This window comes from Chinchilla lanigera, unplaced genomic scaffold (genome assembly GCF_000276665.1).
Source record: "Chinchilla lanigera isolate Chin_1 unplaced genomic scaffold, ChiLan1.0 scaffold00082, whole genome shotgun sequence".
Taxonomy (NCBI): Eukaryota; Metazoa; Chordata; class Mammalia; order Rodentia; family Chinchillidae; genus Chinchilla; species Chinchilla lanigera.
In genome coordinates this window covers 8,269,763-8,284,369 of record NW_004955483.1, presented here as the reverse complement: position 1 = coordinate 8,284,369, position 14,607 = coordinate 8,269,763, and the positions used below count along the sequence as shown (strand labels likewise).

At 40.9% G+C, this 14,607-nt stretch overlaps 1 protein-coding gene across 3 annotated transcripts in view; it reads right to left on the bottom strand.

The window, feature by feature from the left end:
* The window catches only part of Kif13a (kinesin family member 13A), a 175,132-nt gene that overhangs the window by 82,276 nt on the left and 78,249 nt on the right, over positions 1-14,607 (bottom strand). For all 3 annotated transcript variants that reach the window (XM_013503818.1, XM_013503819.1, XM_005403395.2), the window contains exon 5: positions 320-412. In XM_013503818.1, the coding sequence (XP_013359272.1) occupies positions 320-412 (93 nt within the window). The remainder of the gene's footprint in view (positions 1-319; positions 413-14,607) is intronic.

The following is a 14,607-nucleotide window of genomic DNA, read 5'->3' as shown; positions in this document are numbered from 1 at the left end:
TCATTTAGGAAAATGACACTTCACAATTTGAAACTAGCTCTGCTTATTAACATTGAAATTACTCCAACTGCACCTACAAAAAAGATTAGTTTTGATCACATAATTCAGTTAAGCCCATAAAGTCAGAAGCATTTTTCTATTGCTTCTCAAACTTCTATTTTTAACCTTTAAGAAATGTATCTTCAGGGCTGGGGATGTAGCTCTGTGGTACAGCTCATGCTAATGAAAGAGAGAAGGACAGAGAGAAAAAAAGGAAGAAAAAGAGACAGAAAAGGCATATTTAATATCACTGATTACAGCAATAAAAGCAACTCCTTACCTGTCTGTCCATATGCAAAAATACAAGCATTATAACCCTGAAAGGCTTTTTCAAGAATTCCTTCCCCAAGGCACTTGAAAACCACTTCTTGACCTAGAAGACAAGACAAAAATTAAAAACTAAGGATGATATTTTTCTTGATGTATTTGTATTAATAACAGTCTACTAAGTCTCATTCCTCCATGTTAAAATTGTATTTAATGCCTACTACATATAGAGCTACATATTAAGAACTTAATGTATAAAACTTCATTCCTCTGTGCCCTCCAGACTGCTCTCAAGCTCCTGGGCTCATGCAATCCTCCCACCTCAGCCTCCTGAGTAACTGGGGCACAGGCACGTGCCACTGCATCTGCCTTACCATTTAATTCTTGTTTCTAAACTATATACAGCTAGTACGTGGATAGATTTCTGATTCTATACCATATCCCTCCTTTGACATCTCTCTAGGCATTAAAGCTTATTTTCCATTGTCAGTGGGCCACATGGAAGCATCATTCAAATTTGGTTGAATTTCTTCTTAGGATTTAGTATCTTACAAAAATCATTAATTAGGAACTGTCTTATCTCCCCATCTGGGTCTGGAGATTCCAATGAGCAAGAATTGTGTCGTGCACTGCTTTGCACCCCTCAGCACCAAGCATGGACACCATGTGCTGACAAATGGTTCGCTGTGGAGTAATGACTGAAGCTGGGGCTAAGGGAGTCCCAGGAGCCCTCCCTGAGGGCAGAGGACAAGTTCTGCTACTGTAGATTCTGCATCACAGAAGCATATACCGTATAAGAGTGCAGGTATGACAAGCTTTTTAAATATATAAGCTAGCAACTACTACCCCTTGAAACTGGAGACTTTCTAACACTCATTCCCTACCATTAAAAGAATTAAGATTATATTCTCTTTCTCTGTGCTCTGGGAGTCTTAGACCATGCAGTTCCTGATGTCACAGGAGCTGATGTCCTGATGTAATCTCTTTATCTCTGTAATCCTCATGCCTGGTACCAAATGCTTAATAAGTGTTTGTTGAAAGAATGAGTCAGTTTAATCATTTTACCCTACATGACATTTGAAAAGCCTTTTACATTAGAAAATAACATCACAAGCATCTGGTTGTGTATTTTTCTTTTATGCAAAGTTGGCTCTGATTTGAGCACGCCTTTGTTATATTAAGATGTATCATGACTGCAGGAGTCTTCAGTGTGTCAGAGAAAAACAAGATATTCAACCATTAGGCTGCCAAAAACTAAAATTTTGATAACAAATATTGCTGGATGGAAGACATGATTATTTTTTATAAACTGCTGGTGGGAGAATAAACAAATCTGGCCATTCTGAAAGAAAACACCTATAAAAGGATATACGTGCACCCTCTAACTGTGGTGCGAATCTTTCCCACAGACGCGGTCACACAGAGCATCCTGTCCAAGGACACTTTGGCAGCATTATTTGTAATACTATAAATCAAAGTCAGATTAAGCACCATCTACATTAAGCACCAGTTACATTAAGCAAAATGTAGCTATTTTAAAATGGAATATTATACAATATTTAAAAATATAAACTAAAGAAAGTATACTTACATGTAAAGAATGCTAGAATTATAAACCATTGTTGAGTTATGTTTTTCAAAAGCCATGTTCAAAACTATACATACAATGTAAAACTTTATATAACAAAATGGGCATTATGGATACTAAAGTATTTTTTAAAAAAAAGACTGCAAAAATTATGCCAAATTTGTATTACTGCATACCTCTAACTTCTACCATCTAGTACAGAGTCTGATACCTAAGAGATATTCAAAGCAAGCTGATAGAATATGCGGATTTGAAAATGTGTGTGCAATCTTAAGAGCCTTTTTAAAACAGTTTGTTGTTAAGATTATCTAAAGATCTGTGCACACAATATACCAGTACTTGAAGAATATGGTATTATCACATTATCCCCTACACATAAACTTTAAGAACTGCTTTTATGTTAGAGTCAAGATCAACAGTCTTATGCTCACTGAGAAAATATCTGATCATCCGGGCATGTGCTCTTTCATACACAGCTATCTTTATCTCGTATTTTCTCAAAGGGCCTTCCTTATTTCAAATGAATTCCTAAGCCCCATGCCAAAAGACAGCCCTTAAGTCTGGAGCTGAGTCCTGTCTCAGAAGATGCAGAATTAAGCTCAGCCTGTGCTTCAGCTTCTTAGAATTACTTGTGGTCCTCAGCCAGACCCAAGTGCCACTCGAATGAATCTTAAAAGTAATGCTTTCTTGGCACAAGTGGCTGAATGGAGCAATCTTGTTTGATCTTCCACAGTGGTTAACCGGCCTCCAGGAAGGCGTGGGGTAAGGCTAAGTCAAATAATTTGTGACTTCAATTCATATTTTGTAACTTGAAAAAAAGAGCAAAAGTACAATGATTTGAAGCATCCACCCAAATTCATGTGCTGGAAATTTAATTCCAAATGCAATTGTGTTGAGAAGTGGGGCCTTTAAAAGACATTAGGTAATAGGCGGGGTGTGGTGGCGCACACCTGTAATCCCAGCACTGAAAAGGCTGAGGCAGAAGGGTTGCTGGCCACTCTGGCCTACAAATGAGCTCAAGGCCAGCCTGAACTGCATAGTGAAACCTTGTCTCAAAAAAGACATTAGGTAACGGGCTAATGTCATTATTACAGAAAAGGGTTTGTTGCAAAAGTGAGTAGGACCTTCTCCTGCTCACATGTGATGCCTTCTGCCACGTTAGGAAGCAGCAAAAAGACTCTCTGCAGATGCAGACCCTTCATCTTGGACCTCCCAACCTCCAGAACTGTGAGCTGATACATCTCTGTTCTTTATAAATGATCCAGTTTCAGGAATTATTTCATAGCAGCACAATGCAGACCAAGATGAAGAGTCTAAGCTGCTGAACTGACTCAAATGCAGCAAAGCATTGTGGTCAAAGAGATTTTTATCATGGCTTCAATAAGCCTGAAGTCATTAACCAATCAAGAATTTATATCTGTTGCTATTTCAGGTTGGAAATGTAATACCTCTGACTTCTGCTCCTGATGCTAAGTAGGCTGGGATTATGAGGATTTTTTTTCCCTATGTTCTTTCAAGAGCAAACTACAATGTGCCTTTTTCTTTTAAACTGAAGATTAACTGGAAAAAAAAGAAAATCAAACAAACCAGGATATATATTCTAAAACTGCATGAAAAATAACTAAAATGGACAAAGAATTCTCCAGCATATAAATATTAAGAGTAAAATTTCAATTTAGCCCATGTCCAAATTACTGCAAATACTAAGTAGGACATGAAGTAACCAATTTAACTTGTATTTATGCTGCTAAGGGGAAAGAAGAGAATTTTTATCCACTGCCCTGTTTGCAATGCATGTTATCTATTCTATATCACTGAATCTCCACAATACCCAAGTAGTACAGGTATAAACTATGATTAATAAACCAAGTATGATAAGCACGCCTGTAATCCCAGCACTCTGGGAGGCTCAGGTAGGAAGATCGCAGACTGGGCAACTTAGTGACTCAGCAAGACCTTGTCTCAAAACAAAAAAATAAAAATAAAGGGCTAGGGAGGCAACTCAGTGCGAAAGCCCTAAACTCAATCCTTAGTACTACTGCTACTACTACAAAAAAAAAAAAAAGCAAAGATTAATAAGGTGACTGGGGCTCTGAGAGCCCTAAGATCTCATTGCTTGTGAGTGGGAGGGCTAAGTCAGCTTGCCCCAAATACGTTAAGCCTAATGTTCACCCATCATTAGTAACTCGTGCTGTACGGCACGGGGAAACAGGCCGCCACCTCCGGTCTCCAGACTCCCAGAACATACGATGTTGCACTGCTGCATGTGTGCAGGCGAGCGTGTTTATCTCAACTGCAAGCTCCCTGAAGAGGGGCCACTGCCTCTTTGCAGAGTTCAGGGCATTCAGAGAGCATTCGTATTTACTGAACTACTTCTCTGCGGACAAAGTTGGTCTCAAGCTAATGTATTTTTAATTGAGGGCCCCCTTCTCCTCACTAGAAATCAGCCAAACATTGTTCACTGAAATTAAAAAGAAATGTTTAGTTGTTATTAGCTTACAGGCTCGTCAAAGCATAACTGTTTCTTACACTCTAACAAGCCTCAAAGCACTAGCCTTTGTCAAATAAGTCAGTGGGGGTCAATACAGTATGTACAGACTGACTAGAGAACACTGATAGAAACTTGCAGATCACTCTTGTGCTGATACCCGTGGTCACTTCCAAAGCAGTACCATAAATATATGCAGGGGAAATTATTCTGATTTCTGATAAACATAACCCTATGATTTCAGAATGTAGTCTAGTTCTTTTATAGCTATGCTCGACTGACAGAATATAATTCAGATTTATCATATTTAATAAAGTTTTATTCATAACTAAGAAAATGAAATATTAAAAAATTAGAAAAGTATTACACTGTGTTTCTGAAAATATTTTGTTCTCTCTTCTCTCCTTAAATTAACTATCCTGAGGCACAACTTATAAAATTATAAAATATAAAGAACTGTACTGAAGTTCACATATTTTTACAAATCTAAGCAAGAGAAGATTCTAGGGAGACTGGAATCCATTTTCTTACTACGCAATCATGTCTCAAAGGAAATTTATTTTCTTTTAGGGCAAGAAATAATGAATATTTCCCCTTCTCTACAAATGTACATCAACATTAGCAATTTTAATAGCTGTTCAGCTTTCCATTGTATGAAGAACTTTCACTATGTATTTAGATTTCTCATTTTTCTGAAATATTTATTCTTACATCTTTATCTCTGGGCATTTTCCTACTGACTTTGTGAGGCAAAACTCCTCAAATCAAACCGCTAGGTTCTCTAAACAATGCCCATACCCTTTTTCAACATGCTCCACACCACTGCTTACTATAATCCTTCCCAATTTTGACTTTTATAGAAAGTGAAAAAAGTGCCTTTTATTGATTTTCCTTTGTTTCTTCCTCATTTGTATGTAACCTTTACCAAGTGGGCTGGGTGTATTTTATAAATTAGTTAGTATAACCATTGCTTTTTTTCCTTATTAGTTTTAAAATGCTAACTACATATTAAAGATACTCACCTTTAGAGTGTCTACCACATATGTTGTAAATATTTTATCCCAGTCTATCATTTAGCTTTCAGTCTTATGTTTTTCTTTGTCATATAAAAGCTTTAGATCTTTCAGATCTAAATTGTTCTCTTTTCCTTCACGATTTCTGCTCATGGTATGTTACATTTCCAAATACATTTCCACCCCTAAAATAATACAGGTATTCAGCAGTATTTTCTTCGAATTTTGATTCACCCCCCCCCCCAGTTCTATTTTCAAATTTGAGCGTCTACCTCTTACCAGCTAAGTGACTATGGGCATATTCTCAATTCTCTCACTAGAAAATAGGAATAATAGTTGCTACCTTCCTGTGTTGCTGAGATGACTTAAAAATACAACAGAGGAAAAGCACTTTCCATAGTGCCTAGCTAGGATAAGTCTAGAATACATTTTGGTTATTATCTATTATTAATATTATCCTTTAAATCTTTAATCAGCTATAATTAATTTTGGGCCAGAGAAGGAACTCATTATTGTATTATCTTTCTTTCAGATGGTTTGCAGTAATTCTGTGAGACAACCAATGTCGAAGATAAGAGAAAAAAAGAACCAGTTTTGCGTGACCATTATCTGTGTCCACTGCACACAGATGACGGTCACATTTAGGAAGATTTCTCAAAGGAACCATTTATTATTTTTCTAGTTCTCTGAAGGTGCCCCTTGTAAAGAACTATTGACAAATGTAACAGTGGGATTCACACATCAGAACAAGAGGTGGAGGTGGGAGAATGAGGGTGGTGGGTGTGCATGTGTGCCCAGGCCTATGTGCGCACGGAGATGACCGGAAGAACAAAGAGGACCATTATTTGGGCTGAGGTATGCTAACACACATTGTACAGGATAGGAAAAATATTCTTTTGTAACATTAAGACAGAAAGTTACTAGGGGTGGGGTGGTAAGAAAACCAGTGTAATAAATTTAACCAAAATTGTCAACAGGACACATTTTACCAATTTCCTATTATTTTTTCATTCTGGGGCATTTCAGCTATACTGTTGCACTTAACCAATTCTCTCTTTTCAGTGACATTCTGGCCACCACTGGTAGAGCAGAAACAGTTATAAAAAAAAGCCCAGGCTGCCAAATAAAACAGAAAACTGCCTGCAGACTCATTACATAACTTCTGTCCTCCCTACAGCCAGCTGTCCACTGCACACAGATGATGGTCACACGTCACTCTGCGACAGAAAATAGGGAACACCAAAAACCTTCGCGTGGCTTCTTCAGGACTCTGGTTTATCAATAGAAAGGCTTTTTAAACACTGTTTTCTTCACTTCTATGTTTTAAACATAACACTCCTCTTTCCTACCATAGGGAAATAATGACTTGCCCGCTGTCTTTTTCTTTTTTAGAGGATTTAGTTTCATTTTTAAAATTTTATTAGTACATGCTGCAGTACACAGTGATTATCTTCATTGGCCCACTGCATTCTGAACCTCAGTTCACAAGAAAAGAAGCAATTTATGCCGGGTGGTTGTAACCAGGGAATTCCAATAGTGCATGGGTGGATCCCATAAAAGATGCAATACTCCCACCCTAAGTGTTTCCCAACTACAGTTTACACTCATACTCAATGAAGTGCTGTCTAGGGGAAAGCCCACATGAAAAAGTTCTGAAGCTGTGGGAAGCAGGAGGATCTATGCGTATTTGTTCCTACCCCAGACAAACAGAGCAAAGCCACAACGCTGTCAAACCTAAAGGACTTGTGGCTTCTCAGCGGGACTGATGCCAGAGAGGAGGCGGTCTCCCTCCAGACATCAGCTCTCACGTGTGGTGTGCTGAGGTGAATCCACAGGGCGAGCCTGACCTCACTGTTACTCACCCTGACCATGATGCCAATTTCCTCTGGGGCATATGATCAGAGCTCCTATAACCATGTGGCCAGGTCTTAAAACACGCCCAAAGAAACCCACAACACAAAGGCAGAACAATAAAGGAGCTTCTGTGTGGAATTTCTACATGCAAAACCACAGACCTAAGTCACCCAAGCCTGAGTCACATATGACACAGACCTTCGAAAAGCTAACGTGTCTCCACACAACCTGTCTCACTGGGAACAGCAACCGGGGACTCAACGTGACAGTGCGTGTGTATGAGGAGCCGGGTGACCACAGCGATTCTCTCAATAGCAAGGCCCTGCAGGCAAAACACTAAGGGAGAGAGACCAGGCATGTGGGAAGATGTTTCCTATCATTCCTACGCCTGACATTTGAAGACTGATGAGACACAGGGTAAAACACTGTGTGGGCTGTGTGCTGGAAAGCAGAAGACTGGAATGCGAGGGCACAGTCCCTGTGTCGTGCACACTGCGCACTGACCACGGCAGACACACACCTTGGTTGGCTGAAACACTAAGCACAGTGATGCACAGGACCTGGCCTGAGCAACGCATGATTCCTTCTGTTTTTCTACAGTAACTACCAGGAAGAGTACCTAAGATTTGAACACTGCTGTAGTTTGGGTCTCTAATGTTCCCTGAAAGGCTCCTGTTTTAAAGGCTTAGTTCCCAGGATGGCACTATTCTGACAGGAGGCCTACTGGGTGGTCCTCAGGATACCAAGGACAAGTCCTTTAAGCGGGGAGAGGGGATCCCAATCTCCTCCTCTTCGTTCTCTTTCTGCTTCCTGACCCTGAGGTATTTGCTCTGCCACACACACCCAGCATCAAGTGCTGCCCAAAGCAACACTTGGGCAGCTCATGGCCAGCTCATGGACTACAACCCCAAGAGAAACCAAAACCACTATTTGCTCTTTATAAGTTAACTACCTCAGGTATTTCATTATAGTAATGGAGAGTTGACTGTGATAAACACCATCAATAATCTTATCACTAAAACAGAATTCCTAGTTTTCTTTCTTTTTTCCACCTTTTTTCTCTTTGGATTTAGAACAGAAACAGAAATAAAGTGGGCTCAAAATCACTGATTTGAAATTCCTGGGCCTCCTCCCTTGTGAGGATATTTTTCCACTTCTAACCAGGGCTGACAGCCACCACGATTTTGATGAGTCTGGACTTGGCAGGTGGCCCAGCTCCAAATCAGAGCACCTGGACAGTGCAGGACCAGGCAGGTTCTGTACACACACCTCAAGAGATGAAGAATGTCAAACCTGGATGAAGTTTAAGCAAATTCTCAAAAACTCTCGGTGTATAAACATGCAGGTCTCAAAAATTCTCACAGGCAGTAACTTCTGACTACATTTAAATGACCCAGAACTACAGAGTTCAGATAAAGAAACTAAGGCTTTAAGGTTGATTTGGTGATGCAGATTTAATTTTTAAACAACTACAGAAGTCTGTCACGAAGAGGCCTATTAAAAGGAACCTGAGAAACTGGACCATGAGGGTAAAAGTAAACTGCAGGGCCATTTTCCATGGTGGCATCCAAGGGCTATCAGCATTGCAGTCCTTAATTCTCACCCACAGCACGGCAGGGGTGACTCACCCGGACGGATGTTTCCGCCCCAGCAACAGGCCTTGGGCTGGGTGTGAGCTCTGCACTTTTTGTTGCTGGACAAAGTGGTTGAGTCACTGAGGCAAGGGTCATACAGCCACTGCCCTTGGCCCTGGAGCCAAGGATGAAAGAGGGAAACAAAGCCACCTCACCTGTGAAGAGCGTCCTACAGAGCCTGCATGTTGGGACTATCCAGGAGGGTGTTTCCACACTACATAACCACTGACAAAATAAACGTTCTTCATTTCTATCTGCCTGGTAGTGTTGTACACTGTCACTCTCTCATAAAGCAGCAGACTTGGCTCAAAACCTCTCTGGATTGTGTGATGCACAGTATTACAACACTAGAGGGGAGGTTAAAACAAAGCACAAACCAAACACGGTCTTCAGGACTCCAGGGCCTCTGACAAAGAGGGAAAGTCCCGTCAGCACTGTTCCTGGAGGAGTCCATGCCACAGCATAGTGGTGTGATTTCCTAACACGGCCTGTCTCCGCAGGGAGGGAAGGGAGAAGTGTCAGGGACTCCATGAAATCTTCACCGGCACCTCTCCTGCGCCAAACCCACATTCACACTGCTTTCAGCCCTCTCATAGGCATCAGGGCCTCTCTGAGAGTCAGTTTTCTAAGTTGTAAAATGGGGCCAATGAAAGTTTCCACTAAGTGGGTAATCAGATAATTATGTATTATAGGAAAAGGGATTAGTACAGAGCTGGGAACTTCATGTTCAAGACTATCTATTGCTGTTGCTGTTATCTACCCTTCTAAGCACCCTTAATTAAGTACAATGGTATCTCTGGGTACTGCAAATACCCTAAGAAATAGATGTGGTTAGAGTAAAGAAAGTAAGGCTGGGTAGGATGAAAGAGAGAGAGGTAGAGGTGAGAAGCATAAACATATGTATATGTTTTTTTTGTTTGTTTTTTTGGTTTTTCTCCGGTACCAGGAACCGAACTCACGACCTTGCGCTTGCCAGGCAGGCGCTTTTGCCGCTGAGCTAAATCCCCAGCCCAAACATATGTATATGTTAATACACATTGTAAATTACATATTTAAATACATAGATACACACACCCTAGTAATTTTAAAGTAAGATTAGCTTAGCTCATTTATGTGGGACATCTATAAAAAGCAAATTTTTCTTAGTTGACCTCTACTTGCCTACTTCTCTGGACGTGCCAACATGAGCTCCTCCATCTATGAACTACGGATGCAGGCTCACTGCAGGCGAAGTCACCCCAGCTGGCAGGCTACACTCCAGGCGAGCTGAGTTATGTTTTCATTAAGGATCAGTAGGCTTCCCTCCTAAACTGGCTTATGTCAATTGCACTTCTCTGTAATTAAATAATTTAAATGCTTAGGAACAACTGGAGGAAGGCAAGTCACTAAAAAAATTGTCAAATTAGGGATGGGTGAGACACTTTATAAAAGGCTGTACAAAATAAAAATCTAAAGGACTCTGAATTCAGAATTTTTTCTTGAGTGCCTTTCAGGATGGCAGACATCATTTACTGTAAATATTTTAACAATTTTCCGATGGCCAACTTACTAATGTTTGAACAGCTGTAGGGGAAAACCTTTACAGTTTAAACCTAATAGCTAACAATTATTGAAGGTTTCCTTGGGGCAGGGCGCCGAGTGCCTTGTATACATAATCTCATGTCATCCTCATAATCCATCATGAATTTATGGCAAGGATGTATTGCTGTTATAGTCTACTCTCACACACTGGGAAGTGGCAGGACCAAGATTTGAGCCCCGAAAGTCTCACTTCTGAGTCCATGCTTTTAATTACTAGAAATTTGACTGGACTAAGGCCATATGCTAAAACAAATGATTATTGTGGGCTGCTGCTGAAATAGTGGTTCTATTTTGGCTATTGTTGCCTTTTAGAATGTTAACTTTGGTGGACATGTTTTGTCTCCTTACTACTCTCGCTTTGGTTAAACAATGTGAAACAAATTTCAATCTCTGGGCACATAAATCCCTCCCCAAAGAGAACCCCCCCCCCCCCACAGCTCAGGACTCAGAGGTGCTCACGCTTCCCCTCACAGGATAAAGTAACGTGAGCAGAAAAAGCATCACACATAGGACCTTTCTCATTAACAACGCCCGAAAACACAAGGCTTCAGCAAATCTGAGCAACTGCCATATGGCAAGAATTGTTACATAATTCTGAGTCAACAGTTTAGATCCTCTTAGGCCACAGCATGTTCACATCCACACTGACCCCCACACACACCAACACCTGACTGGTTTTTACATCTGGCATGAAGATATACAGAAAACCAGGAAGACAATAAAAACCAAGGTTAAGGAAGCCACTGTTCTCTACCAATATGGCACATTTTAGGAAATGATTTCTCTTTAAAATAAAAAGACTGTCACTAAGGTCTTAACTGCAATCAGCAGTGATTTAAACATATACAAAGACTAAGTTTGTCAGTATTGACTATAATATAACTTTATAGTCTCCAATGTGTATCTACGTATGGGTATGTGCAGATATGAGGTTGGCAGGGGATACAGGTTTATGTAGGAATGTCTCTTGTAAGAGCCTAAATTCTGCAGTTTTTATGATTTTTTTCCCCCTCCTTAGTTCTAACACAATAGTTTTTATACTTTGATTCAGAATTATCTGGGAACAAACAGTATTATGACTACCTAGCCAAAGAGTAATAGAAGGAAGAGAATATTTTTAAATGAAAATGCCTCAAACATGATCCAATGCAATGCAAATGGCTTAACAAACAGCCTTTGATTTGCCTCTGAGGAATCCACCGGCACAGCTGGGTGGCTGCAGAAAATGGTGGATTTGGTTTTTATCAGCAAGCTGGAGGGGGCCTGAGCTGGGGGCACCTGAGATTCTAAGAGGCCCTTAGAATCCACATCCCCCCCACCCCCATCACAGATGAAGAAATAGAGACCCACAAAGGTTATCTTACCCAAAGTTTAGCAGCTTGTGGCAAAACCAGATCTCATAAGTCCCAGTACAACGCTTTCTCTGTCCATAGTACTGATGGCACTACCTGACTATGGTGATGTAACACTGATAAAGACAGGGACAAATACTAAGTGAGAGCTTCGGGGGTGCCAGGTACTGACGTAAGTACTCTACGAAAGTGAGCCATTTGTCCTCCGACCAACCCTACGAAATCAGACCTCCTATTACCCCTAATTAACATAGGAGGACACAGAAGCACAGGGGATGCAGGGACTCACCCGGCCTTAGATAGCAGGTGGTGGAGCTGGGGCTGAACCCACACGGTCTGACCTAAGAGCCCACATCTTTCAATTGCTCCAACCAACCCACTGGATTGCCTTTATATAGATTAGAAAATTATGTGTTGCTAAATCAAAAGGGCCCAAGTGGGGGCTCTCGCTCTAGCCTCTGATAGAGCAATGCATAATGAGAGCGTAACACTTTGACACACATGGAACGCAAGAGCCCTTGCTCCCCTCGGCCCTCTCAATCCACGCACTTATCCCTCTCTCTTCCTGCCACCTCCCAGTTGTGAGAGCGGCTTTGAGAGCTCGGATTCAGTATCAATGATGCCATTATTCATTGAGCCTGACAAATAGGTTGGTTTCAGGAAATATGTGCTTCCCCCTCTCCACTTCCCCTATTTCCCACCAAAGAATGAATGCTTCTATCTTAATGTTTCCATTCACAATTAAGAATTGCTACTTTTTTAAATGAAGAAAAAGGAAATCAAGTTAATACAGAAATCAACCAATTCATTTCCTAGCAATGCATTTACTAGGCAGAAAATTTATAATGGATGTAAACCTGACAGAATAGCAACAAAGAATTTTGTGTTTTTGCTAAGGGGTCACATTATTTGTACAATAATAGGGATATCCAAAGAATAAGAAAAATTTCCCCCAAATGTTGTAAGCAGACATTGCTCTATGAGCCCAGGGACCCTATTTCCATGAGATCGGGAAACCAAAAATTTAGCAAAGTTTAGACGATTGGTAAGCTTGAAAAATAATTATCTTTTTTAGTATGTTAATATTTCTAAGCACACTATTTGTAATGGAGAACTACAAAACTCCTTTAAGTTCTACAACTGAATTTATCATCCATATTTAATGAAGTTGTGTCTGGTTAAACAAAATGTCTGCCTTGTTTCAGTGTTGGCAAACCTATGGCACACGTGCCCCCACAGACTGTCTGTATCACTGGAAGCTCTAGAAGGTTCGACACCACTGCCCTACGTCCTGGGAGATGAGTGGTACACTGCAGAAGGTGGAGTGGTCTGGGTGACCAATAGTGGAAGACATGATTCTAAGAGACACAGGACAAAAAAGAGAAAAACTGTCCTCCTTCTGTATTATAATAACTTCACCATGCCTACACCTTCTACTTTTCACCCTACCAGTCTAAACTTTTTAGTTTAGCTCTTAGAACTTCCTGACATCTGGCTTCAACCTACACAGATCACAGGGTTACCCACGGCATCCTTCAAGACACACCTTCTGCTCAGATGATGCTACCACCATCTTCCCTTATGGAAAAAAAAATCAAAGGATCATTTATGGGCATCTCTCATTAATCAGCACATGAAGTTAACTAGATAAACCCTAAACAACTGTATGACACAGGTATAGACATTTCCATTTCACAGAAAAGAAACTGTAGTTCAGAGAAACTAAAGAAATTATGCTAGAGAAGCCAGTTGTGGTGGCACATACCTATACTCCCAGTACTCTAGCGGACAGGAGAATCACAGGATTGAGTACAGCCTGGGAAACAGTGAATGAGCCAGATCCCAGTTCAAAATTGAACAACTAAAAAGGGCTGGGGATACAGTTCAGTGTAAGGTCTTGGGTTCAGTCTCCAGGATCACAAGAAGAAGAAGCGGGGTGGGGTGGAATTATCCAAGAGAACCACAGCAGAGGGCCTGATATGCGAACTTGGGTCTGCCGTCAAGCACGGCCATGTGCTTGCTTGCCTTCACGTATGTTGCTTCCTCTTGTCTACAACCATCCTACATTCCCCTTTGACTAAACCAGTGCTTCACTGTTTTTAACTGACAAGTAAAAATCACATATACTTATGGTGCTGTACCGCATGTTCTGATGAATGCATATCCACTGTGGAATGGAGAAATCGGGCTATTTATCACACGCATCACCTCCAACACTGATCATGTCCTCTCTTACGCTCAGTGTCTGTATCCAGTTTCAGCCTCATCTCTGGGATGCCTCCCCTGTACTCCAGCCCATCCTGCTTTTGTCTCTCCTTGGATTTTCATAAGATTAGATGTCTATAAAATTCAGAACTAAGAAACCATCTCAAAATATTGTTTGATATGCATTTATTTTGCTCCCCAACTTATTTTTTCATTTCTCAAAAGGGTTCCTGAGCTGTGCACACAGTGGGGGCTGTATGAATACCTAAGGGATTATCCTGCGGCTTTCTAGCTTCCTGGATTATATGAGGTACCAAAAATAAATCCTAGGCTGAGGCACACAGTAGGTGGTGGGGAGTTATAAAGGGCAGAGAAAGTAGCCTGGAGCTGTTTAAATGTGGACCAGGATCGATGGATTTTACCTAGTAGGTCACCCACAAGTGGTCCTGGAAAATATTTGAGGACTGCATAGAAAAGCTCCTGTTAGGGCTTACTGCCTGCATCCTACAGAACATCACCTGAACATGCTGGGCTTCAGACAGTGACAGCATTTGTCCCCATGTGTCTCCACAGCCACAGAAAATAT